The sequence below is a fragment of the Carettochelys insculpta genome, chromosome 1 (genome assembly GCF_033958435.1).
Source record: "Carettochelys insculpta isolate YL-2023 chromosome 1, ASM3395843v1, whole genome shotgun sequence".
Taxonomy (NCBI): Eukaryota; Metazoa; Chordata; order Testudines; family Carettochelyidae; genus Carettochelys; species Carettochelys insculpta.
Genome location: NC_134137.1, coordinates 331,713,945 through 331,739,624, shown reverse-complemented (window position 1 = coordinate 331,739,624; position 25,680 = coordinate 331,713,945). Strand labels below are relative to the sequence as shown.

Below are 25,680 nucleotides of genomic sequence, written 5' to 3'. Positions count from 1 at the left end.
AGAAACGTGGGCACAGAGAAAGACCTAGATAAGAGTCGAAGGGACAACCAAGGCGACAGAAGAGGCAGTTGAGCAGATGGGTTCCAGAAGAGAAGATCAATAAGAAGTGGATTATTCAGAAAACACTGAAGTTGCTCCAAGAGAAGACAGCGTTGAAGATCAGAAGGGATGTTTCCGAGAGGGCAGAACAACAATATAGAATGAAATGCAACGAGGTAAGGAAAGCAGCCAGAAAAGATAAGACAAAATGGTTAGAGGAGCAGTGTGAAGATACGGAGAGGTATTACGGTGAGTGTAAGACCACGGAGGTAAATAAAATGATTAGGAATATTAATAGGAAGTGGCAGCTGAAACAGATGGTGATCAAACAGGAGAACGACGAGGTGCTCATGAACAAGGAGAAGTTCATGCAGCGATGGACAAGACATTGAACTGATGTGTACAAAGCAGATTTGGACCCAAGTGTCTCAGAGGGACTGATCAAAGAACTGAAAGGCAAGGAGTTGCTTGGTCCTTAAAGCCTCTGCTCACAAAAGTGGAAAATACAAAATAGCTCCAAACATGTTACTGTGCTACACTTCCCTGCCCATTTTATTTGTAGATAAAATGCAAGAAATATCAGGCAAAATAGTTAAATTGAAATTCTGTATTTAGATTTTAAACTACTTGGCAAACAGTAAGTACTTAGGGTTGCCAAGTTTGCAATTGCCAAAACCCAAACATCTTTGTCCTGCCCCATGCCCCACCTCTTCCGTAAGGGTCCCCTCCCCCACCCCCTGCCTGCATCCCCGCTCCCTCTGTCTCATGCTCTCCTTCACGCTTGCTCAGTCACTCATTTTCACCACAATGGGCGGGGGGGTGGAGCATGGCAGAGGATGAGAGCTCTGGCTGAAGGTGTAGTCTCTGGGATGGGGATGAGTGATCTGGTGTGCAAGAGGGGCTCCGGCCGAGAAAGTGGGACCAAGGCTTTTTGTGTTTGGGAGGCAGGTGTGGGGTAGAGCAGGGATTGAAGACACTCCTGGGGGTTCAGGTTCTGGTATGGGCCTGGGGATGAGGGGTTTGGGTGCAGGAGAGGGCTCTGGGCTGGGACTGAAGGATTCAGAGTATGGGAGGGGGCTCAAGGATGGGGCATGAGAGGAGGTTTAGGATGGAGGTACCATATGACACTTATCTAAAATGGCTCCCATAAAACAGCCAGCATGTCCCTCTGTCTTCTAAGAGCCTCCGCCATGTGGTCTCTGTGTGCATTGACTCCCACAGTTCCAAATGGCTATGGTTCCCAGCCAACGGGAGCTGCGAAGCTAGTAGTTGGGGCAGAGGCAGTGCCTGGAGCCCCGTTCCCCCTCTAACCAGAGGGACACGTCACTACTTCTGGGAGCCAGGTAGGAATGGGAGCCTCCCAGTTCCGCTGCACTGCCAACCAAAATTTTAACGGCCTTGTCAGTAGTGCTGATCAGAGCCATTGTGGTCCCTCTATGACCGGTCATCACGGTTGAAAACAGGATGCCTGGCAGCCTATAAACACTGGGATTACAAAAAATGGGGTCAAAATGTACATGAAGGCTCTAGTTTGCTCTTGGTACACGTGCAGCACTCCCACTAAAGTTGGTGGGGGTTTACTTGAGTTTAGAGTGTAGATGGGGTCCTAAGTTGGGCAGATGTAGCATGTATACCAATAAGCTGACCATGAGGATTTAGTACATTGGAGTAGTACATTCATAAACAAGGACAAATGTATTCTAATGCAATACTTTGTCCTTGCCCATTTGCCCAAAGGTAGTGGCAGAACATAGAGGCAAGTTCACCTTCAACAGAAAAGTTAACCAATAATTAAGATAACTATTACAAACATTCAGTTACTCTGGACCAAATTGAGCCTTTATATGTACATAGGTATTTCCTAGTGTGAGATGAGCACAGGCCAAAACCAAAACCTGCCCTTATAGTCTCTGCCTGTAGGATGTTGATTGGATTTCAAAAGCTGCAATGACCTTTAAATAGTCAAACACTTGGGTATTCCAAAGATGCCAGTGAAAGGCTCATTAAAAGATCATGGGCCAATTTTGTAAGCACGCAATGTACAGAAACAATATTTGTGTTTGATTGTGTTGTTTTTACCTCACAGATTTTGGGACTTGTGGAAGAACGGTACCTGTGGTGCCACCAACCAGAAAGCATTAACTATGAATAACATTTTCTCCAACAAAAAACAGAGCTCTGGTTTTCAGGAAAAAATGCTAAGAACCTAAAGACTTTGAACAGAGATTTACATCATAGTATTACGTAGTATTTAAAATTAAAATCAATTTAGAAGTTGCCAGGAAACCTGAACACTAGGTCCAGTAATTAATTTATCATTTTCCATAACAGTCAGGAGAGGTAATCAATCAATTTATCACATATTTTCAAGTACTGCTACCTTCCATTGTCTTTTAAGTAAACTCTCCTTCTAGTTTTTTGTCATAGTTTCTCTACACCAATTTATAGAAACTGATTTTTGAGAGTTATGAGATACAGGTTATCTATAAATATATATGGTAAGCATGTTTTTCTGAACAGACGTTCTAGTTCTGCTCCAGATAAACATCAAGTCGTGAAGGAAATGAGAGTGGAATTTACCCCATCTACACCAACATAAATCTGGAATAAACTGAAGTCCATGGAGTTTCTCCAAATTTACACCAGTTTCGGTGCAAAAATTTATTCCTCTACAAATACAGGATTTTACTACACCTACTGCAAAATCCACAAATAGGTAAAGCCACAAACTTCGTATCTAGAGGAGGAGATTTATATTTAGGTTTTTCAATGGTTTTACCATAAAAGTAAAGGGCCAGTACATTAGAACCTCGAGATATGCCAATCTCAGGTTAACGCAACTCTGAGTGGCATGGAACTGGCAGCTGGCTCTGGGCTGCCTGACACTCAGGGGAGCTGGGAAACAGACCACTGCATAGCAGCCCTGGTCAGTTTCCCAGCTTCTGTGAGACGCAGGCTGCTGGGAGCCAGGTGCCAGTTCCCGGCCACTCAGGGGAGCTGGGAAACTGACCAAGGCTGCTGCGCTGGTCAGTATCCTGGCTCTCTCAAGTCATGCGAAATTTGACTTACGCAGGGTTGCGCAAGAACATAACCTCTGCGTAAGACAGGGAGCTACTGTATTGAAGTTTTAAACCCAATTCATCTCCAAGCATTCCTGCATTTTGGGCTTACCTGGTCTGATTCAGGAGGTATGGTCAACCTAACTGTAAGACATAATTGTTACTACTGACTGTTTATGAGAGCTGTGAAAAAATTGTTTTGCTTCTATAAGTTTTTTGAGAAAACCACCAATTCCCATGGCAGCTTCCATTTTGACCCCCAAACATTTGTTGCTCAGGGAAATATTTCAAAAGAAAATAGTCACTCAGCTCTGCTATTTACGTTGCAGACTGCATGCTGTACATGCTAAGCATTGGGGTAAAATCCAGAGTCCATTAAAGTCAATGGCAAGACTCACACTGAAGTCAATTAGGTCAGATTTCACCCATGATTCCTATGCCACAGAAGTTACAATTTATAGGCCAGACTGTGCCTGGTTCCTACTGTGACCACACAGGGCAGCAACTGCCCAAGGCTCCACTCCTTTGAGAGCTCCATGCCTCAGAATCATGCTAGGGGTGGGTGGAAGGGTGCCTGTAGGAGGAGGCCCCTTCCTTAACGTTTTTTTTGCCTGATGCAGCCCCTCAGGCTGAAGCTGACCAGTCCCCAGCCCCTGTTTGTTCTTTGGACTAGTGGAAGGTTGCCTGCTGGATGCTGCAAGGTCCTAGTGCTCATCCAATTCCACAGGTGCTTTTCCAGCATGCAGTCTGTACCAGGCAGTCTGACCTGGCCTCTTTCTGCGCCTCCAGGTTTCAGTTTTGGATGGACAGACCCTTCCCCTTCTGACAGTGGGATCCTCCATAGTCCAGGGAGCCCTTCCAAGTGCAGGTCCATGCCATTTCGAAGTTTTTGGCTAGTGTAGACATGGCCTTTCTAGGACCAACCACAGTTTGGGCTTACAGGACAAACAAGGCTAATCGCAGGTAATTTACTAGATCACCAAGCCATTCAGGTTCTGGGACATCAGTAATGACCCACATTACAATTATAAATGTGCTAAATAGACCCACACTTACATTTCTAATGTCACATACAAGCATGATGCATGCACAAAAACAGGATACGGACATTCTGCAGATTGTGATATTAAAATTGATATGTTACATAAGGTACATAGTCTAAAGTGTCTGAGTTATGCATATTCATAAGCCAATTTTCATAAAGCACAGGGGAGGTTGCTAGGATAGGATATAGGTGAACAAGAGAGGGTGCAGCAAAAAAATCCACCACAGCAGCAGACCAAGAGAAGAAACAGAAAGTCAGAGACTCAGCCTGAACTGGGAGAATATCCCTGAGAAAAAATACGTAGAGAGAACTTTTGCAAATAAGAGTTAGCTGGAAGAGCTAGCCAAGAATTCTCTCTGGTGTGATTCCTACTGTATCCAGAGATTCATACGGGGCAATATTATATTTGTTGTCTTATTATCTACTGTTTCTTAATAATTCCTAACGTTCTATTCACTTTTTGACTGCTGCTGCACGTTGAGTGGCCATTTTTCAGAGAACTGTCCAAAATGACTCCAAGATTGCACTCTTGAGTGGTCACAGCTAATTCAGCACCTCATTAGTATTCTTCAATTTGGCCATTAGCATGGCCATTTCAAAGTTTTGGCCAAGTGTGACCACAGCCTAAGAGTATGAAACACACTTCCTTAAACCATATACAAGTACCTTGCCTCTTGTTATAACAGATATCAAATCTTCTTCTATCACTTCTTAAATTTAAGAATCAAAACAAAGTCTTGTTTTACATTGCTAAAATTCTATTTATGATAAACTGACAAGACATAAGAGCTGGATCTATGTAACTCCCCCCTTTTGGAAGTGGTATATAAATACGGCTGATCAGAAATGCAAACGAGGTGCTAATTTGTATATCACACACCTCATTTGCACAATGAGGGCCTCTAGCTATTCTGGAATTGCTGTTTTCGGGGAAAAAACAGCTGTGTAGACGGGGTTCCTTCGAAAACAAACCCTGTTTCCAAAAGATCCCTTCTTCCTATTTTGTTTCAGGAAGAAGGGATCTTTTCAACACAGGGTTTGTTTTCAAAGTAATCCTGTCTACAAGCTGATTTTTCCCCCAAAACAGCACTTCCTTAAATGCAATTGCATGGGGGTATGCAAATGAGGCCCGAGATTTGTCAGTCTGCATCTTATTTGCATTTTTGATTGACCACATTTGCATGCTCCTTCCAAAAGGAAGGGGCCATGTAGATGCAGCTTTAATGTTTTCCCCAAAAACACCACAGTCTGGGGATTTCTTTTGTCCACAATCAAATACATTTTACCCACTCCTGCTATTATGGCAGCGAGAGATACCTAGCCCTATTCCCAAGCCCTACTCTGGTTCCAGCTGTGCAGTCTAGCTTAGAAAGCCCACACCTTAGACAACGTGACCATGGTTTTATAAACAGTCATGGTGCACAATGAGCACAGAACCCATCAGGTTGGGTCCTCTCACTCTCAGATACTTGTTTCAAATGAACATTCCTTGAAGGACACCATATACCCATAGAATATATTTAATAAATAAAAATATGTATACTATATATAAAGAAGTGCATTTTTTTCCAATGACTTTCTAGGCACAGCCAAATTTATGTTTAGTTGTTTTTTTTAATTGAACAGTTACAAATTTGGCAACCATAGCTCCAGCGAAACATTTGGAACAACAGACTATGGATTGGTCATATTTGTCTTCAGCCAAAAAGCTACATGCCAGAAAAATGAGAAACAATTTGCAAGTATAGCAGTAAGAGAGAGTCAACTATCTGTAGTGATTTACACCTGCACATCCTCAATGAATCAGTCAAATTGCAGGAGTTTAACAAGGGCAAAATTTGGCTTCTATGTTTTGTCATCCACTCCAAATGACAATTGCCAGTATTTTATACCATATCCTGTGCAAAAAGCAAACTCGTAAGATAAATTATAACTACTATTTTGGATTATGAAGAAAAGTTTAGCTGAGACAAAAGGGAAGGTTTAGTTCCAGCACACACACACAGGAACAGGAAATTTTTCGACAATATGTTGGTTTTCTTTAAACAATAGTATTTAAACATGTATCATCAAAGCTTAAAAAAATGGCTATTGCTAAGCAAGTTCACCCTTTCCAGTAGGTTATAGGTACACCAGGTTTACAGAACGTTTCAAAACCTGTTACAACTTGCATGGATGGCATACAAATACAAATAAATGTAACCTGTCTTAGTGTATGCATGGTTTTTAATCAGTAAGTATGTCAAGCTTGAGGGGGGGGAGGAGGGAAAAATCAATTTTCAGAAGGCAAATGGTAACAACTGCAGATTTAATCAAATTGTATCTGCAATCCTTTACTGTTCTCAATATTTGGAAATGATGTAGATTTATGATAAAAATGAATTTCAATTAAATGTCATATATTTAAGTATATGCCTTATTTTTAAATTTATCAAGCTAGATCATGGATCCTTAGCAGAAAATATGCCAGGACATGTCAAAAGGAGTTGGATGCTGTTTAGTAGCATAGTCATTAATATGAAGGAGGTATTGTAGAGAAGAGTGATTAAGATATGAAATCTTATTTGTACCTTACCATATAGGAAGAAAAATTATGCAGACATAATTTACGAGAAAAAAAATTGCAGCTGAGCCATACACAACAAAATGGTGCTCAGAATCAAATACCACTGTGAAGGGCATGGTATAAGAAACTGAGCAGAACAGAAACTCTTTGAAGGCACAGCATTTAAGTATTCTTCATTTCACATGTGGTTTCATCTGAATTTGATGAATTGCAGGAGTGCCTCCTCATAAAAAAAAATCTATTTCATGTTGACTTCCCCAGGACGAGTAGGAAAAGCTGGATCATACAACCATAACACATGCTTCAAGGGCTCTCTATTGAGAATGTTCTTTAACTATTATATAGGGGTACATTATGAAAACCATTGTTAGTGAAATCTTCTTGCAAAATTGCACACTACTGAGTGCCCCAAATTCTCTTGGTTCAGTTCCATACCTCAACTCAAATATTTATGCAAACAATACCCAGATTCAAAACCTATTAGAGTCACCATAACAGACTGTGTAGATTTTGCATTGGGCTCTATCTGATCACATCAAATGGCAAAACAGCATAGTGTAGTTTAAAAACAAAACAAAGCAAAGCAAGAAATGGCCCTTCACTCCATGAGCAATACTCTTCCTTAAAATAACACCTTTTCATTCACAGGTGTAACATCTTGGATGAGTAAGGCCCAATAACTTCTCCTTTTTTAAAATTTGAAAAACAAAAAGATTAAAATTACGTGAAAAATGTTTTATCTTTCTGTATCACATAATAGTATTCCTGAAAGCAAACAGCTTGGCAATTTGGGAGATTTGTTAATGCACTAAAAGAAACAAGTTAGCACACATACCACGTGTATGAATGCCTTTAGAAATTAGATTGTAACATTGATTTGATTTCTTAAAAGGTATTTGAAACAAGGAAAGCAACACAAGGTTAGTGATTCTAAGAGTAATGAGAATCTGAGGGGTTTCAAACAGCTCTACATAAAACAGACCCAATATTCAGGGAATAAGAGGTCACTTAATTATTCTTTTCTTTAAGGCCCTGTCTACACTGCATTTCTTCTGGGTGATGAAACTGCTTTAAAATTTTTTTCTGCTAACATGATTGTGTCAGCTCTTGTGGATGAGGTACAGATTTGATAAAGACCACTGCTAACATAAATACATTAATTAAAATGAAACCCCAACAAAACCAAACCCTGAAGGTTTGGCTGCAAAATGCAGGATGGGGTGGCCATGCAGATCAATGCCGTACACTGTGACCAGCTTATCTCCACAATAGCTCACTCCATAGGTGTATGTGGGAGTAGAGGGGTTTGTGAGGAAATTGGCAAGAGAATGGTTAGGTTCTGCGAACTGCATTCAATGGCTACAAAGGCAGCAATCATAGAGTATAGCGATTACAAGATGGTGGTGCAGGTGCTGGTAAGGGGCTGTTAAACATTCATCTCTGTACCACTGCTTCAAATGCAGCCCAAGTGTGGGAAACCTGATTGTGTGGGTTTCAGGAACTAAAGTAAAGTAAAGGGAAGTAACAGAGTGGCAGCCACGTTAGTCAGTGTCTTAACAAAAAAGTATCGGAGGGGTAGCCGTGTTAGTCTGGATCTGCAACAGCAACGAAGGGTCCTGTGGCACCTTATAGACTAACAGAAAAGTTTTGAGCATGAGCTTTCATGAGCACAGACTCACTTCTTCAGATGCTGGTCTTGGAAATCTGCAGGGCCAGGTATAAATAAGCCAGAGCAAGGGTGGGGATAACAAGGTTAGCTCAGTCAGCAAGGGTGAGGCTTACTACCAGCAGTTGATCTGGAGGTGTGAACACCAAGAGAGGGGAAGCTGCTTCTGTATTTAGCCAGCCATCCGCAGTCTTTGTTTAAGCCAGAGCTGAGGGCGTCAAATTTGCAGACGAATTGCAGCTCAGAAATTTCTCTTTGGAGTCTGGTCCTGAAATTTCTTTGCTGTAAGATAGCTACTTTAGTGTCTGCTACTCAGAAGAAATGCAGTGTAGACAGGGCCTTAAAGAAGAGCAGGCTTAAAAGTAGCTATCCTACAGCAAAGAAATTTCAGGACCAGACTCCAAAGAGAAATTTCTGAGCTGCAATTCGTCTGCAAATTCGACGCCCTCAGCTCTGGCTTAAACAAAGACTGCAAATGACTGGCTAAATACAGAAGCAGCTTCCCCTCCCTTGGTGTTCACACCTCCAGATCAACTGCTGGTAGTAAGCCTCACCCTTGCTGACTGAGCTAACCTTGTTATCCGCACCCTTGCTCTGGCTTATTTATACCTGGCCCTGCAGATTTCCAAGACCAGCATCTGAAGAAGTGAGTCTGTGCTCACGAAAGCTCATGCTCAAAACTTTTCTGTTAGTCTATAAGGTGCCACAGGACCCTTCGTTGCTCTTAACAAAAAAGCAGTCACGTATCACTTTAAAGACTAACAAAATAATTCATTACCTGCTGAGCTTTCATGGGGCAGACCCACCTCCTCCGATGTGGAGATAGTGCTGTACTGGAAATGGTGCTGAAAGTGAATTGACATGATGATTATATAACAGTGATACAGATCAAAAATCTTAAATGAAAACTGACAAATCAGATACATAGGACAGAAGCAGGGGCAAATGGTGGGGAGGAGCGGGAGAGAAAAGTACATACTGCAAGTGTAAATTAAGTTAAGTGACTTGCCTGAGATCACTACAAATACCAAAAATGGGAAAGCTGTTTAGCAGACAAGAAACCCAGATGTGTTTGTTCAGTCTCAGGTGGCAAATATCCCCTCCCTGCCAACAGAGTTGGAACTGGAATCCGTAAACACTGGTCCCAAGGAGCCCCAAATCATGGTCATGGGATGTTCAGAGGATACCAGATGACTGCTCTTTTATTGCCCCATTTTATCATTGGTATTATCAATAATTATGTGCATAACTACATTGCCCAGATTTCCCAGGCAGGATCCTTTTGTGCTAGGCATGATACAAACATGTGAAAACCCTGCATCTGTCCTCAAACATGCTCTCTTAAGTGAGTAGGGTTATGATATGTGCCTATTTCAAAGGGGTGCTGCATCCTGAGAGAGACCCCAATATTCTTTGTGTGGACGCTGTCCTGGAGCCAGGACCATAGCTAGGAAATCTCAAATTTCTAAAGTAGCTTTCAGGTAACAAGTTCCCCCTGGTGCTGGGGATTCAGGAGTGTTTCCAGCTACCTGCCTACTAGGTGGGTGAGGTGATCTCTGGAATGTCTTTACCCTGATTTGGGGTCCAGCAGGCCAGAGAGACCTTCCCCTCCTGAGACGAAGTGGAAAAGCCACCTGCAGATCACAGAAGGATGAGGATAAACGATTTAACCACCCAACAGTACAGGTCACAACAGAAGGTCGTCATAATTTTCTGGGGACTTGCCTGCTGATGTGCAAAGTGCCAAGAAGTCTCATAGCCAATAGGGAGGCAGGTGTCAGGAACTTGTAGACTTGGTGGGGGACACATTTGCTAACAATTCTTTGGTCAAGAACCTCTCAATGAATTTGTGCCAAGTTTTGGGTTTCTAATTCCCTTATACCTTAAATACTCTGTTTCCCACTGCCCTATTGTCCTTGGTCAGCTAGAAACTGGCCCCAGAACACCTCTGTAAAGAATGCCATCCTCCAATAAGAACATTTGCATTCCTATGTCAAGAGAAGCAAGTGCTATGGAATGGAGTAAATTTTGGGGAAAACAAAGCACTAAGATGAAAGACCCCAAGCAAGGCAAGACTTCTGCAATTTTCTGAAAATAGATGGGTGTGAATTGTAAAGGGATTGTTTTACACAATGAAGTTTGGTGTGCTTTTTTCAAATTATCAGCTGTGTATGAAAGGACCTGTATTGCAAATTATCTATAGTTACAGAAAGCTTAGAGAGGTAGTAGGAGCAATGAACTATGCAGTGGATATTTGCTCTGGTTATTTTGTTTTCAATGTCTGACTCTTGCAAAACAGCAGCTCTCTTGTCTTTTCTGGATAACTGTGTAAATATTAGCTGTAAATATTTATACAGCTCTATAGAAAAGTGGGACATTTTGTATCTTGCCTAGGTATGATTTTGTGCCCTTTGAATCTGAAAAGTGATTCCCACCAATTTTTTGTCCACCAGCAATGCAAAAAGACACTTTGGATGAGAGACATGTCAAAAGCAAATAAATTCCCGCAATATGCAAAGATTTCTTGGGAAAACTGAAAGCACCCCTATGCTGTAGATTCTCAACATAAATCCTCCAGATTATAAAGGCAACAAATGCCAAAGACCTGTGTACTTATTAAAGTGTTTGCATTATTTAAATATTATTCAGTATTTTAGATGGGGAGGATTAACCTAAGGACTTACAAGTTTCTGGAACATACATAAAATATTTATAAAGAATAGACCATCTAATGTAACGTTTATATGGGCACACCACTAAAGTTTCATTACCAAGGGTAAATTATTCCTAATTTAGGAAAAAAAATCATCTTCAAAATAAAAAATTACAATACGACCACAAGAAATATTTTAAATATTCCAGATCTATAAGCACACAAATCTGGTGATTGGGAACAATGAATACTTAAAAAAAAAAAAACGCTTAATTTGATTGACTACACAAGAACTTATTAATAGCCAAATATTTAAAAAACATGCTTCTAAAGTTGAAATTTCAAGTTAAATGTCACAGAACTTTGGAATAACTCAAAGCCTTGGATTCATCTGCATTTCTGCACCTCTTATGCCCCAACAGTACAGCTAATGGTCTATACGATCATACCACCCAGACAATAACAAAGTGTAATAGTTGATAAAGCAGCACACAAGATCCATTTTCAGAGCAACATATGTACAATAGGTGGCTGACTAGAGACTAAAACACAAGCCTAACCACTGTTATACAGTTTGATTGATTCATAATTTTGGAGAGAGTGTTTTGTAAGTGTGGCATTTTCTCTCTAATGCCATTTGCAACAATCACCCTAGTAATTGACTAGGATAGCTTCAAAATTAAAAAGAATATAATCATCTGAGGAAAGTTTAGAAGAACTGTCATGATTAAAAAATACTTGGACTATGACAGGCATCACATGCAGGAGCCATACCTATACATTATCTCCTAGAACTGGAAGGGACCTTGAGAAGTCATGAAGTCCAGTCCTCTGCACTCACAGCAGCACCTACAGCTATTAGCTTTATAACCCCAGGGTTGTGAGCTCAATTCTCCAGGGGGCCTTCCAAGGGTCAGGGCAGGTTAGATTTAAAAACAAAACAAAACAGCCAGGGATGGTGATAAGTCCTGCTGCGATGCAGTGAACTGGACTTGATGACCTCTCACGGTCCCTTCCAGCTCTGTGAGATATGCATATCCCCCCGACAGAGTGTGTTTGAATCTATTTGCCCCAGGCCCCTCCCTAAACGGCCCCCGCAGAGACTGAAGGCACAGCCCTGGCTTTAGCCGGCCAATGGTTTGGCTGGTAAGGGTTTCTCCAGGGCCGATCTCAAGGGCAGCACGTCTGCAGCTGCTGGGGCAGCGACGGCTGGAAAAGAACAGGGAACGCGAGAGGAGGCGAGCGGAGCTGGTTTCCCTTGCTCAGAACTCCTGCCAGCCCCTTCCCAAGCGCTGGCAGCGCCCCTGCCCGCCGTACCTGCCTCGCCTGCTAGAGCCAGCACCGCGCCGTTGCAGCCGGGCTCCGCGCGGGGGGCTCTGGCCGGACACTCCCACGCCGCGGGGACATCTCAGAGGCGCAGAAGGCGCCCGGGCGGCCGCGAAGACGCGCGAGCACCTGCGGGCAGGCGGAAGCGATCCCCGCACGGCGCGGGCGGACGCGAGCTGCGGGCGGCTGCAGGGGCGCCGTGCTGGAGCCGCCGCCAGGCTGAGTCACAGCGGCCTCGCTCCGAGCGGACTGGAAGGGCCGCGCGCACCCTCCAGTCCCCCCCGCCACCCCCGGCCGCTGACACGTGCACAGCCCCGGGCTCGGGGCCCTTCCGCACGCGGCGGGGCTGGGCAATGGCCGAGGCGCTGCGCTGCGCTCGTACCTTGGGCCGGGGCCGAGCGGGCGGGAAGCCAAGGCGCCGCTCCGCCGCTGGGGCCCCGCGCGCGCTGCCGCCCCCTGGAGGTGACGCCGCTGCGGCCCCGCGGCACCCGGCGCTGCCCTTCCCTCGGCGCCTTCCCGGCTCGTGTGGCGGCTGCCGGCGGTAACCAGCGGGTGGCCGCAGCTCCCCCGCCCCGCCCGGCCGCTCTGACCTGCCCGTGACTCACCGCCTCGCGGGGCTGGCTGGCGGCGCGGCGCGGCCCCTCCCGTCCCGTCCTGTCCCCTCCCGCGGGCTGCGCCGCGCCGCGCCGCCCACGTGGGAAGCCCCCTGCCCCGCCGCGCCCGCCCCTTCCCAGGTGAGCAGCGGGAGTCCCGTGGGACCCGCCGCCCGGAGACCACCGCGGGGCGGGGCGGGGCTCTGCGAGGGGGTCCGGCCTGGGCGCTGTACCCGCGGGGCCTTGTGGGGCTGAGATGGGAGGGACGCGGCCGCGCTGAGAGGCTGAGTCCGCTCGGGGCAATCACGGCCCCGCACCCCGCCAATGTCACTGCCCCACGGCTCTCTGCGGCTGGAGCTCCATTGAACTCACTGACCTGGATCCTTGCGAGCCCCCACCCCACCCCCGAGGGCTGCCCCTGCAAGGCCTGGTGGTGATCCCTCGTTCACACCGTGCCGCGCTGTCTGTGGTACCTTCAACAACGGACTTACAAGCCGATTCCTGCCCCTGTGCTATTAGTCTCTGAAGCAAAGTTAACCCTTCGTCCAGCAAATCAGGGCCGCTGCCCCAGCACAGCCGCAGTGAGACAGGTGTGCAAACCCCTCAGTCCATAGTCACTTCACTGAGTGGCAGTAGTGGGAATTGGATTGTGGGCATCTGTTCTGTAGGAAATGGATGTAAACCATCCCAGGGAGTTGATCGAACAGCCGTCTATCAGCAAGAGTGCTGATGTGAGGCACAAGGGATGCCAAGTGCTCAGAGCTGCAGTAAGTGTCTCTGTGGGGTAGGAATCGTCTCCATTTTTACAGATGGAAAAGGGAGGCACTGAGGGTATGGCCACAAAGAGCAGCGTAAGTCCATGGTTCGAACTCCGTCTCAGGCCTAACTCTCCTTTCTGTCTACCCACACCTTTTGCTCACTCAGGAGATCTTACCAGGACCCCAGGGTGGTAGAGGGTCTGAGCCTGAGTCAAGCCAGGTTCCAGGCTTCAAGTCTTACTGCTTTGCAGTGTGGATGCAGCCCTACTGAATTTGTACTCTGTGAGTTTGTCAAATGTATTCCGTAGTCCTATGGGCTGAGTTTCTTTGTCTCTTGACTGTCAAATTTGGTGGGTAGTCAGGTTTTCCCCTTGATTCCAGCCTGATGCAGCTGGTTTTCAGGTGAGGTCCACCGCCCACTGGGGTCTCTATGGGATGGTCTCTAGGCTTGTGAGGCTCCATGACTGAGTCTTGGAGCCCAGAACAACAGGGCATCCCCCGTGGATGTGAAGCCCCAAATGGGTGCTGTGAGAGTTTGGGCTGGGGCCTGACTAGTGCTGGAGCCCCATGTTAGGACCCAAAGCTCAGCTATTCCTAACCTGGTGTTACAAGTGGTTCTACATGCTCAAGCCCTGTGGTCATGAGCTAAGGAGCTCCTCATCTGAGTTTTTCTAGTCCAGGATTTACATTGCAGTGGAGACATACCCGGAGGGATTAAAGCCTGCATTTACAAAGTCATTTTAGCTTTGCAACATTTAATTTATGAGTGCTTGCAAAATTAACTGGAATAACAGTGCGATCCACAAAGCTTAGAGCATTGCCTCATAACCTTTAGCCCAGTGGTCAGGATATTATTTCTTTTAAAAAAACAGTCAGCTAACCTAACACTAATATGCATCAGTAGCACTATCAAAATTTGCTTATGTGTCCATGTTTCATACTAACTTGTTGGCTTCAGTGATAGAGACACTGAACCTAGAGGGGAAATGATTCAATGCCGAAAGTAAATGTGTCATCAAACCAGAATTTTATCCTTTTTATTTTATCTGCATAATTTATAGGATCTCATACTGTAATATTATGCACTTCTGAAAATCATATGAAAGAGTTCATATTATTTTCATAAGAAAAATCTGCAGTCTTGAGGCTACAGAACAACTAAAGGATTATTTCCATTTGTCCTCTCATGTGCTGTGTAAAACAAAAATCAAAGCAGCCTTGTCATGCAAAAGAAAATAACACTAAAATATTGTCTTGATTGGTTCGGGGCCTGATATTATTTGTTTTGCAGCCAGTGGGAGTCATTCCATTGATGCCAATGCACTTTGGATCAGGTGCTTATGTTTGTAGCAAAATGTGATGAGGCCCTTCATTAGTAAACCAAAATACTAATGCAAATTAATGGTTCTAGACTATTGCCTCTAAACAGGGAACAGCCTTCCAAGGAGGCTGTGGAGATAGAACACGTAAATGCTAGTCCCCAGAAGTATTCTGTGGTGCTCCCAGACACACAATGATGAGGAACGTGATCAGAGATGTGTATTCCTTTGTTGCAATACAGTATCACACCCCTCTATCAACCAGTGTGGAAGTCTCTCTCCACCTCCCAAATTCCTTTTGTGCTCCCATGCAAGACCCGTCATCATCCAGCACTAGGAGGGCAGAATTATAAACAGCTACATCAGATGTGGGTAGAGCCTTATTATTTTTAGAAGGAAATGGTAAAGAAAAATGGCTCAGTCTATGATCACCCTCATGTAAGGACAGCCTTGATCAAGAAAGCAAGTCATATGCTCTTTGTTTGCTCTCTAGTTCCTGATGCACCTGCTTTGTCTGACTAATAGCCTCAAATCTGTTATGAGTGCCCTGGTCTGAGCTGTTCTAAAAAGTTAACAAATGGATTGTCACCCAGCATAAAAAGGAGAAACAGATGTTTCCTTTCCATTTTCTTAACAATGCTGATGGCATGTTATTTTCGATTAGAAGTATGAGACACAAGTTGCAGGCCAATAGGCTATCAAAAGTTCCCAGATACATATTGATCCTAAAATCAGAGAGATGATTTATAAATACCTTAACTGGAGCTTGAAACCCCTTCCAGAAGACATGTGAAAATGAGCTAAGCAGGACCTCAGCTTGATTTCCCATTGTTTCAAGTTCTTCTCGTGACTTCATTTTTGCCATCTGTCCACAGCTGCTCTGTGTAAAGAGGTTGGCATAAATATGATGGTGTGGAGCATTTTGGAAGCTGGTCCCAGCTGAAAAAACAGTTCAATAGCAATCTGGTGCACTCTATTCAAATAAAAGAACTGGAAAGTACCCTTGCTTGCTGTAAGATAGAGGGTAGGAGGAATAAGCCCAAGGACTGACCAAATAACAGGATTTTATGATCAGACAAATGCCTCCAAAGATAAGAGTTTTCAATCTGATGTCTCCAGAGTCAAAGATGGTGAATAAAATGCAAAAATATGTATTTTTACGAGTCACTATAGCTGTACCTGTAACACATAGGAGCCCAATTCAGCCACCCTTATTCATTTTGAGCATTACTAACCAGCAGATATGCCCGACGTTGCTTGGCTGTTTAACTGAAGTAATTTTCTGAAAATAAATGTGAACTGTACGGGCTTTTTTCCAAGTATAGTATTTTTCAAAATGAAGAAATATGTAGGCTGGAGTGAGGGGGGCAGAGAGTGGGGGCTCAAGGTGAGAGAGGCTCAAGGCAATGGGTGAGGGTGCAGAAGTCAAGGCAGGTGGCAGGTGCAGAAGTTAGGGCCGGGGTCTTAGGAAAGGGGGCTGGGAGGTGACACCATGGTGGTGAGAGTGACATTGGCAGTTCCTCCCAAGGGGCCAGGGCAGCACTCCCCATGCAGCAGCTCCTCGTGACAGGGCCTGGGCTGTGCTCCACATCCAACAACTCCTCCTGCCCCTTCCAGCTGCCCCCCTCACCTTGCAGGCTCTCAGGGAGGAGTCAGCCAGGCTCCAGGGGGCTGTGCCCTTCCAGTGGCATCTCACAGTGTACAGGATGTCTGAGAAGGGACCAGGTTCTGCAGGTGGGGACTGTCCCCCATGGCTTACAGACTGTCTGGAGAGCGGCAGGCTCTGCAGCATCCCCCACCCCTCACACACAGCCTGCAGGCTACCAGGGTAGGACCAAGTTCTGGGAGGTTGCCTCCATTCTCCAGCATCCCCCCATCATCTGCAGGCTGTCGGGGGCTGCCCCACCTCCAGCTGCCCACCTCCCCCGATCCAGTCTGCAGGCCGTTTGGAGTTGGGTGGGGGAGACAGTCTTCAGGTCCTACTCACAAGAAATCTAAACTCATGCATGCGTATTTACATGATTAGGGTCCTATGGCTGAACAATCCTTAGCTATTGCTGATGCCCCTGAAGGCTGTTAGAAATCATTGCAGATCGAATCAGACTTTGAGGCTCTTAAATGTATGCTGTGGAATTCCCGTGCATCTCCAGTTCCAGGAACCTGTAAGCAAATTTCACACATTTCTCACCTTTGTGGTCTTGCACCAGAAAGTTTCTTGCTGGGGAGGAAAATTTGATCCTTGAGATACTAATCCGTATATATGTCAACACACCTGTGCATGTCAGAAGAACACAATATCGATATCGATTCGATATAGATATATATCTCAAATGTAATTGAGTGTCTGCTCTGTATTATCTATTTTGATGCAGTTTAAAAGACAATAGGACATATTCAACAATTAACCAATGACATTTAAGGCTGGATTTGGCACATTATCTTTTAAGTGTCCAAGATAAAAGACACTTTTAATATAAGATTATTAAAAATCTTATAACTTTTAATATAAGATTATTGATTCCACACAGGTGAAATTATAAAATATGTGCTAAAAGCTTTCCATCATAAGGTTGGTTTAGGATGTAAACTAGTCATAGGAATTTTTGTAGGAAACTTTTCTTCTCAATCATTTGCATAGTTTAATTATATGTGTACTGATAGTGCATCTAATTCTACCATGTGTGAAGTCAATATTTAACTACCATTGATTTCAATTAGGCAAGATCATTCTGTATAGTCATCATTCAGGAATCGTTTATGCCCTTACCATACTAAGAGCAAAATTTTTTTCACATTAAAATAGTTTCAAATTTCCCCTTAAAGGTTTAAAACTAATAGCAGCTTTAAAACTAATAAAAGAAAGTTCTTCTTCACTCAGCACATAGTTAACCTGTGGAACTCCTTGCCAGAGGAGACTGTGAAGGCTAGGACTATAATAGAATTTAAGAAAGAGTTAGATAAATTCATGGAGGTTAGGTCCATAAAAGGCTATTAGTCAAGGGTAGGAATGGTGTCCCTGGCCTCTGATTGTCAGTGGCTGGAGATGGATGTCAGGAGACAAATCGCTTGATCGTTGTCTTCAGTCCACCCCCTCTGGGGCACCTGGTATTGGCCACTGTCGGCAGACAGGCTACTGAGCTGGATGGACCTTTGGTCTGACCCAGTACGGCCATTCTTATGTCCTTAGTTAACACTTCCATGCAGTCAAAAAAATTGCAACATAATATCTATTAAAGAGCTAGCTTAACTAGTTAGCTGGGGTTCCAAACAGTTTGTTGTTTAACTGTGTGTGTGTGAGAATTCATTGAAGTCAAAGGGTGTTATGGAAAATGTTTAACCTTTTCTAAATAATAGTCACAATAGGTCATTGTTTACTAATCTTGAAATGCAATTTTATGTTTTCACTTTTTTACATCGGTCGTCCTAAGGTGGGACTTTGAACCAACATGCCGGTAGACTTGAAGCAAAATTCCATGTTACGATTTATGTTTTGGTAACACTCAGCCTTTTTGTCAATACCATCAATTTAATTGTCTGCAGTAAATTGCAAAAGAAAGAAAAGGAAAACAATAAACAAATCAGAATTGGGAGAATTAGAGGTGAACAGCACAGAAAACATAAATTCTCCAATTAAAAGGTAGGAGGGCGGCAGTGACTTTTGATTATTAATTGTATGCTTCCACAGGTGCTGCCTTCCCCCTTTCCAGGGAAAGGGGGAGAGGGTTTTGATCAACGCCTCCTCAGTTCCACCTCCTTTCCACCCCATCCCCTATCTCAACTCTGCCTCTGCCCCACCTTTCCCCTTCCCTATTATCCCCCACCCACCTCTGTCCCTTCCCCTGAGTGCACCATGTCCCCACTCCGCCCAGCACCCCCCACACACTGATCACACAAGGAGGAAAGGGGAAGAACTGATTGTCAGGGCCATTGGTGGGTGGGAGGTGCTAGAGAGGAAGATGGGTAAGCTGGCTGCTGGTGGATGCTAAGCACTCCCTCTAAATTTTCCATGGGCATTCCAGTCCTGGAGCATCCAGCCTCAGCATTTTTACATCTTCTAATACAGAACTATGTTTGTTTAGTAGACAGAAGATTTAAATGATCTTTTAGAAGCTGGAACTGCTCTCTTGGACCAACTCTGCTCATGACTTCTCTTATTTACTAGTAAATGCAGGGTAAAGTAGTGGGGGCATTTTCATTGCCTATGATGTGGATCAGTTACAAGTTTTATTAAAGGCAGGGCTAATCAGATGCAGTTGGAATCTTAAACTGCTTCTGCCAGTGTGGATTTGCAGATAGTTCCTGGATGAGCTCTAGAAGATAACATGGTTAGTTTATGAGTTGTATTGTTTCCCTTGTGATGTTTTTGAGCAAAGATTCATATGTGTCTTCTGGTGAGGATATGATTGGTGCTTAGCTTTGTACTGAACCTATTGGATTTTTAAAAATTTGACAGTTCAGATGAGAAATTACTCTTTCAGCTGTCATTTGTTCACAGACTTAAGCCTAAATTATGTCTGAGGTGGGAGAACAGGAGTTATAGGTTGCATACCCCTCACTTGGGGTCAGTAATGACTTGGCCATAGGATGGATAAAGATCAATGATTTGAAAAAAATGGATTTTTAAAAAAATTTAAATCTGATCTTTTCATTTTTTAAAAAATCTATAAAATACTAAATTTCTCATTTAAAAATAACAGTTGCAATTAAATGTCATCACAAACCTGCTGCATATACACCTACAGTCTCATAAAAATGAATTAATGGCTGTAGTATGTCCACTCCAGCCTAACAACTAGCTCTTGCTTCTTGGAAGTTCTGGGTCTTCAGTTTCTGCTTTGCAGCAAACTAAAAAGTAACATGTGCAAAGAAAGACACAAGCTGGGTGTGATTGTTTTTCTGCGATTATGTGGTGGTGGATCTTGGCCAACCACAGCAGAGGAGTTAGCTAAAACGTTGTCTTAAGACAGGTATCAGAGATGTAGCCATGTTAGTCTGTATCTGCAAAAACAACGAGAAGTCCTGTGGCTCCTTATAGACTTAACAGATTTTGTGGACCATAAGCTTTCGTGAGCTTTCATGACATGCCTCTGACGAAGTGGGTCTTTGCCCACAACAGCTTGTGCTCCAAAAAATCTGTTTGTCTATAGGGAGCCACAGGACCACTCATTGTCTTAAGACAGACAATATATAGAAAAGGACAGAGGCAGCATAGAAAGGAACAATGGAGTGGACTAGAAATCAAAAAGGTAAGACATTATTCAGCACATGCACAGAGCTTCCTATATTCATATACTCTTTTGCCACAGAGAAACGGTCATGGCTTTTGGACATAAGAGAGAGTCCCTATCTGGGAATATTTTGAAGAAATTCATTCCCTGAGAACAAAAGGAAAATGTGTCAAGTGCAGGGGCTAGTTTCAAGAATGAAACATCATAAGGAAAACTGATTATTGGGAGAAAATGATGTGGCTATGGCTGAGTAGTGGGTCAACTGGTTAGTAACTTAAATTATTCAGTTTGCAATGTGTCATTCTTCAGGACTCTCTCTCTCTCTCTCTCTCTCTCTCTCTCTCTCTATGCCTTTTAATGTAAGTGTGATGTGACAGGTAAATTCCCAAGCTGTTTGCTGTGTTGGACGTTGCTAAAAAAAAGTTAAGTTGAGAGTCTGTCACTCAAGTATACGCTATAGAATGCTGCAGTAAGAGAAATCTAGAGTTGCCAGTTGCCACTGAGTGTCATTTTCTTCTTCTTTTATATTACATAACACATGTCCTTTATTTTGGAACATCATGGCCTCAGGCCATAATGAGGATGCCTCTATTTTTTCTTCATCATAACTCAGCTTTTCCAAAGGCACACTATTCTGTGCTTATTTTCTCAAAAAACAGAAGTGCCAGTGAAGTCAATGGGGCTTACTCCAAAAGTGAGGGCACTCTAAGCACAGTCAGTCTTAGCTGTTTTTTTTTTTTGCTTTTGTTTTTCACAGAGATTCATTTTTTTACTTTGGAGGGCCTGTGTGGGATGACGCTATCTTTTCCTTAAGAAGTTGGTAGTTGTTTTGCATTGACAGTTTTCAAGAAAACTTAACTCAGATGTTTTTAAAAGCATATTAATGGTAACATCCTGCATCCCACTTGCTAGTACCCAAAAGGCTTTTATTGAAGGGATGAGAAAAAACAGATTAGGCATATATTCAAGGGGTTGACTAGGAACTGTCTAGTAGTAGGTGCAGAGGGCCTCCCACAATGCTTTGTGCATTGTTAGCTCCCATTATCTTCAATGATAGTTGAGGTCTCTCAGCCCCTTAAAGAATTGGGCATGTGCATAATTGAAAGACAATGGGTATGTTACATAATGGGATCCAAACTGCGGTGTTCTGAAGGACCATGTTTTTGTTTGACATAGTTGTAGTTGGATCTTGCTGTGGTGCTGAAGGCCATTCAAATCAGTGAGAACTGAAAGCATCCAGCACTCTTCCCAATGCTCTTAAAACCTCCTGTATTGAACTCATGGTAACTAGCGCATGACAAGTTTCTTGCAGGAGGCATAGCTTCCTATACTTAGACAACTGTTTCATGAAACTTACTGCTATGATCTATCTCTAAATATAAAAAAGACACGTGTATGGAAATATTTCTTGAATATTCTTAATACTAATTTTCAAAGTAAGGCTAAGGCTATGAATGTATCACTGAAATATATTTTCTTAGTAAGGAAATAAGTTGACTATGATAATGAAACAAGATAACTGTGATACTGCCATCTGGTGGTTTCTATTATGATATTGAGATAGTATTTTGGCAGTTATTATTTCCATACATACTGTTTCTGCTCGGAGAAGTTTACACATGAAGGCATGAGTGGGCACGTCTTTGAGCCTGAGGCCACATCGGGGTTCTGAAATTGTATGGAGGTCTAGGAAGGGAAGATTAGGGGAAGCTGTGCCTCCCCAAAGAGTCAGGCATGGGCCAGCTCCCACCCTCTATCTCATCCCTTGCTCCCCATCCCTGACCACTTCCCAGACCCTCATCCCCTATCCCACCCTTCTTGCTCCCTGCCATGACTGCTCCCCTGGGACCTGTTGCCCCTTCTCCAACTCCACTTGCTTCCTGCTCCCTGACCATGCTGCCCAGAGCACCGGGGCTGGCTGTGCTACAGTAGAGCTGGCCAACCCAGAGCACTGGGGCTGTTGGCACTACAACTGTGCTGGGTGACCAAGTTTTCAGCACACCACCCAGAGCATTGACACTGGCAGCTGAGAAAGCAGAGACAGAGACAGAAGGAAGACAGAAGGGGAGGTCCAGGGGCTAGCTTCCCCGGGCAGGAGCAGGGGGCCAGACAGAAGGATCCCATGGGCCTGATGTGACCTGCAGGTTGTTGTTTGCCTCCCTGCTATTAGGGCTAGATTTCCAGAGGTATTTTTAAATATCCTAGAGTAGTGCAGCCTCAGCATGGCATTAATCCAGATAACACAGCCCAAGAGAGGCAGTGACACCTGCAGATTGTGTCTGGGACAAGTTAAGACCCTAACAGTAAGAGGTTGCAGGATGTGAGAAGCAGAGAGTTGTCCTTATGGAGCTCTGTGTTTCTGTCAGGCTGTCTGGAGTTGCCCAGGAACATAAGTACATAAGTACCAACTTCAGGGCAGATTGTAAAAAGAGCAGAGCACAAACCCAAACTGGTGATGATTTCTATACTTAGGTCACATCTGCATTGCAGCGAAAAATCAGTTTAAGATGGGCAACTCCAGCTACATGAATTGAATAGCTGAATTTGATGTATCCGAAATCTATTTTTCCTACCATCCCCACAGCAGGAGGTCAACAGGAGAAACTCTTCTGTTGAATTCCCTTATGCCTCGCGACTGCGAGTACTACCAGGGTTGACAATGGAGTCCTGATCATTCGATTTAGTATGGCCCCACTAGGGGCACTGAATCAAACCTCAGAATATTGACTGCCAACATGTCCATCTTCTGGTAAGCATAGTTGTACCCTTAGGTTCCATCAATCAAGTATCAAGTGTAAACTTCTCAGACACTATACCAGCTTAACCACAGAACCACAGACAGCCCCCTTGAGTGCTCTGGTCTATCTTGCCACCTAAGTAAACTTTCCTTTGTGATAGATGGCCCCTTACACCAAAAGTCACAGTACTCAAGTTATTCCTAGTCCCAAAGGACCAGTCACTTACTCCTGGTCAGCTGCACTATCGATCTGACATGAAATCAACACCTCTAGCCAATCCTATAATAAATGATCTAAAGATTTATTAACTATGAAAAATAATGGTTATTTACAAGGTAAAACAGATAAACATATACACACAAATGAGTTAAGGAAACATGGAGATATACAGATGTCTCATAGAGCTTGAAGGGGCCTCGAGAGGTCATTGAGTCCAGTCCCCTGCGCTTACAGCAGGACCTATCACCACCCAAATCTAACCTCATCCCAAACCTTGAATGGCCCCCTCAAAGGTTGAATTCACAAGCCTAGGTCAATGCAGTAACCATTGCGCTGTCCCTCATTAAGAATCAGTGGTTTAAGTTCCAAAAAAATGTTATGGAGCTTGCGTATTACAGTAGCTTCTATGTCCTTTACAGATAACCTGAGCTAAGCAGTTGGGGATCCCTTGCTGATGTTTAGAAATCTTGCTATCACAAAATCTAAGCAGTACAGAGTTATAGTTTCTACTAGTTATAGAATCACAGAACACTAGACTTGAGACATCATTGAGTCCAGTCCCCTGCTCTCACACCAGGACCAAGCACCAACCCAATAGATGTCTATCTAACCTGCTTTTAAATATCTCCAGTGATGGAGATTCCACAGCCTTTCTAGGTAATTTATTCCAGTGTTCAACCACCCTGACAGTTAGCAAGTTTTTCTTAATGTCCAACATAAACCTCTCTTGCTGCAGTTTAAACTCATTGTGCCTTGTCCTATCCTCAGAGGCCAAGGAGAACAATTTTTCTCACTCCTCCTTGTAACTCTCTTTTAGATACTTGAAAACCGCTATCATGTCCCCTCTAAGTCTTTTCTTTTCTGAACTAAATAAGCCCAGTTCTTTCAGTCTTCCCTCATAACTCATAGTTCTCTAGACCTTTAATCGTTCTTGTTGCTCTTCTCTGGGACCTTCTCCAGTTTCTCCATATCTTTCTTAAAATGTGGTGCCCAGAACTGGACACAGTACTCATTTGAGGCCTAATGAGCGCTGAGTAGAGCAGAAGAATGACATCCCGTGTCTTGCACTCAATGCTCCAGTTAATGAATCCCAGACTCATGTTAGGGATTAGTTAGGGATTTTTACTCCCCTCCCCAAAGAGTTCAAGTTGATAGGACAAGTTCACAACCACATTTCCTCTGTATGGTTCACGTGTGTGCGGAATGAAAGCAGTTAACCAAGGTTTTTATTCTTTAATATTTCAGAATGGCTTATTTGGTTTCAGCAGGCTTTCTTGGTAAGCTAGACCTAACAACTTCTCTACCACTGCCAGGCAAGACATGGCCTGAGGAGTGGATCTGGCCCACCAAGCCTTTTAATCTGTTCTGTGCCCCAGCCAGCCTCTGAAGCAGAAAGCAATGCTGCACAAAGGAGGGGGCTGCAGCCTGCGGGGGATGGAGGAGGCCTTTGTGTGCTGTCCCTGCCCACAGCAAAATCTCTCAGTTCCTATTGGCCGGGAACCCTGCAGCACAGAGAGAGCCACATGGAACAGCCAGCTGCTTTGAGTGGTCTCGGGCTTAATATCATTTTATAACATACGGTACAGGTGTTACAAGTGAGACTACTACGTGCAGTATCCTACAAGCCTTTCATAAAGCATTAACTGCTGAACACATTCTTATAAATATAACATCTGTTTGGGTTTTACCCTCGAAAGCTCATGACCTAATGAAATTGTGAGTCTCCAAGGTGCCGCAGGACTTACTTGTGAAGTTACAGACCAACATAGCTACCCCTGTGTGCTAACACATGTCAGGCAGCCTAATTCCAGCTATATATTTGTCTGTGTTCAGTTGAGGCACAGGGACCTTGGTAAGAGCTAGCATTTGGTTTTCCAGTGCCACAACCAGAATTTTGTAGGCAGCTTGTAAGCTTTCCCTGATCTAGTGTAGTTATGTACGTAAACATGGCAGCCGTGATGTGATCAATAATATTTGAGCAAATCTATCAAGAAAATAAGAGGAAAAGCAAAGGAGTTGGTGAGAAATGTCTGGGTCATTCCCTAAGTACATCTTCAGAAATTGACCAGTGAATCATGGTATTCAAAAAAAAATAATAAAAAATGCTCTCTGGCCTTCTAAGTGCTGAATTGTTATTGAGTGTATGACAAAGATTCGAGCCAGAGTGGCAAATTCCCATAATTGTGAGCCCCAGGGCTTTTTTTTCAGCTGGAGTGCCACAGAACGGCACTCCAGCACCCTTTTTCCCAGTGATGCCATTTTGACAGGCCACGGTGCTATGCTCCTGGGTCAGGGCAGTGAGGGTGGTGGTGAACTGCAGCTCAGTAGAGCCACACATGTTGAGCTCTCCTCTCCCGGCTCCACGCATGTGCCAGTCCAGTTGGGTGGTTCTTCTGGTCCTGGTGCGGCTACTGTGCTCCACCTGAGAGCCACATGGCTCCTGCCACCTGCCACTGCCCCAGCAGCTGTGG

The 25,680-nt window shown here is 44.0% G+C and overlaps 1 protein-coding gene across 2 annotated transcripts in view; it reads right to left on the bottom strand.

Annotated features, from left to right (window-relative positions):
* Positions 1-12,986, bottom strand: part of MET (MET proto-oncogene, receptor tyrosine kinase) — a 167,676-nt gene extending 154,690 nt beyond the window's left edge. For both annotated transcript variants that reach the window (XM_075014845.1, XM_075014873.1), the window contains exons 1-2: positions 12,737-12,986; positions 9,154-9,220 (exon numbers count right to left, since the gene is read on the bottom strand). In XM_075014845.1, coding sequence (XP_074870946.1) covers positions 9,154-9,168 — 15 coding nt within the window. In that variant the 5' untranslated portion in view covers positions 9,169-9,220; positions 12,737-12,986. The remainder of the gene's footprint in view (positions 1-9,153; positions 9,221-12,736) is intronic.
* Between the last annotated feature and the right edge of the window lie 12,694 nt (positions 12,987-25,680).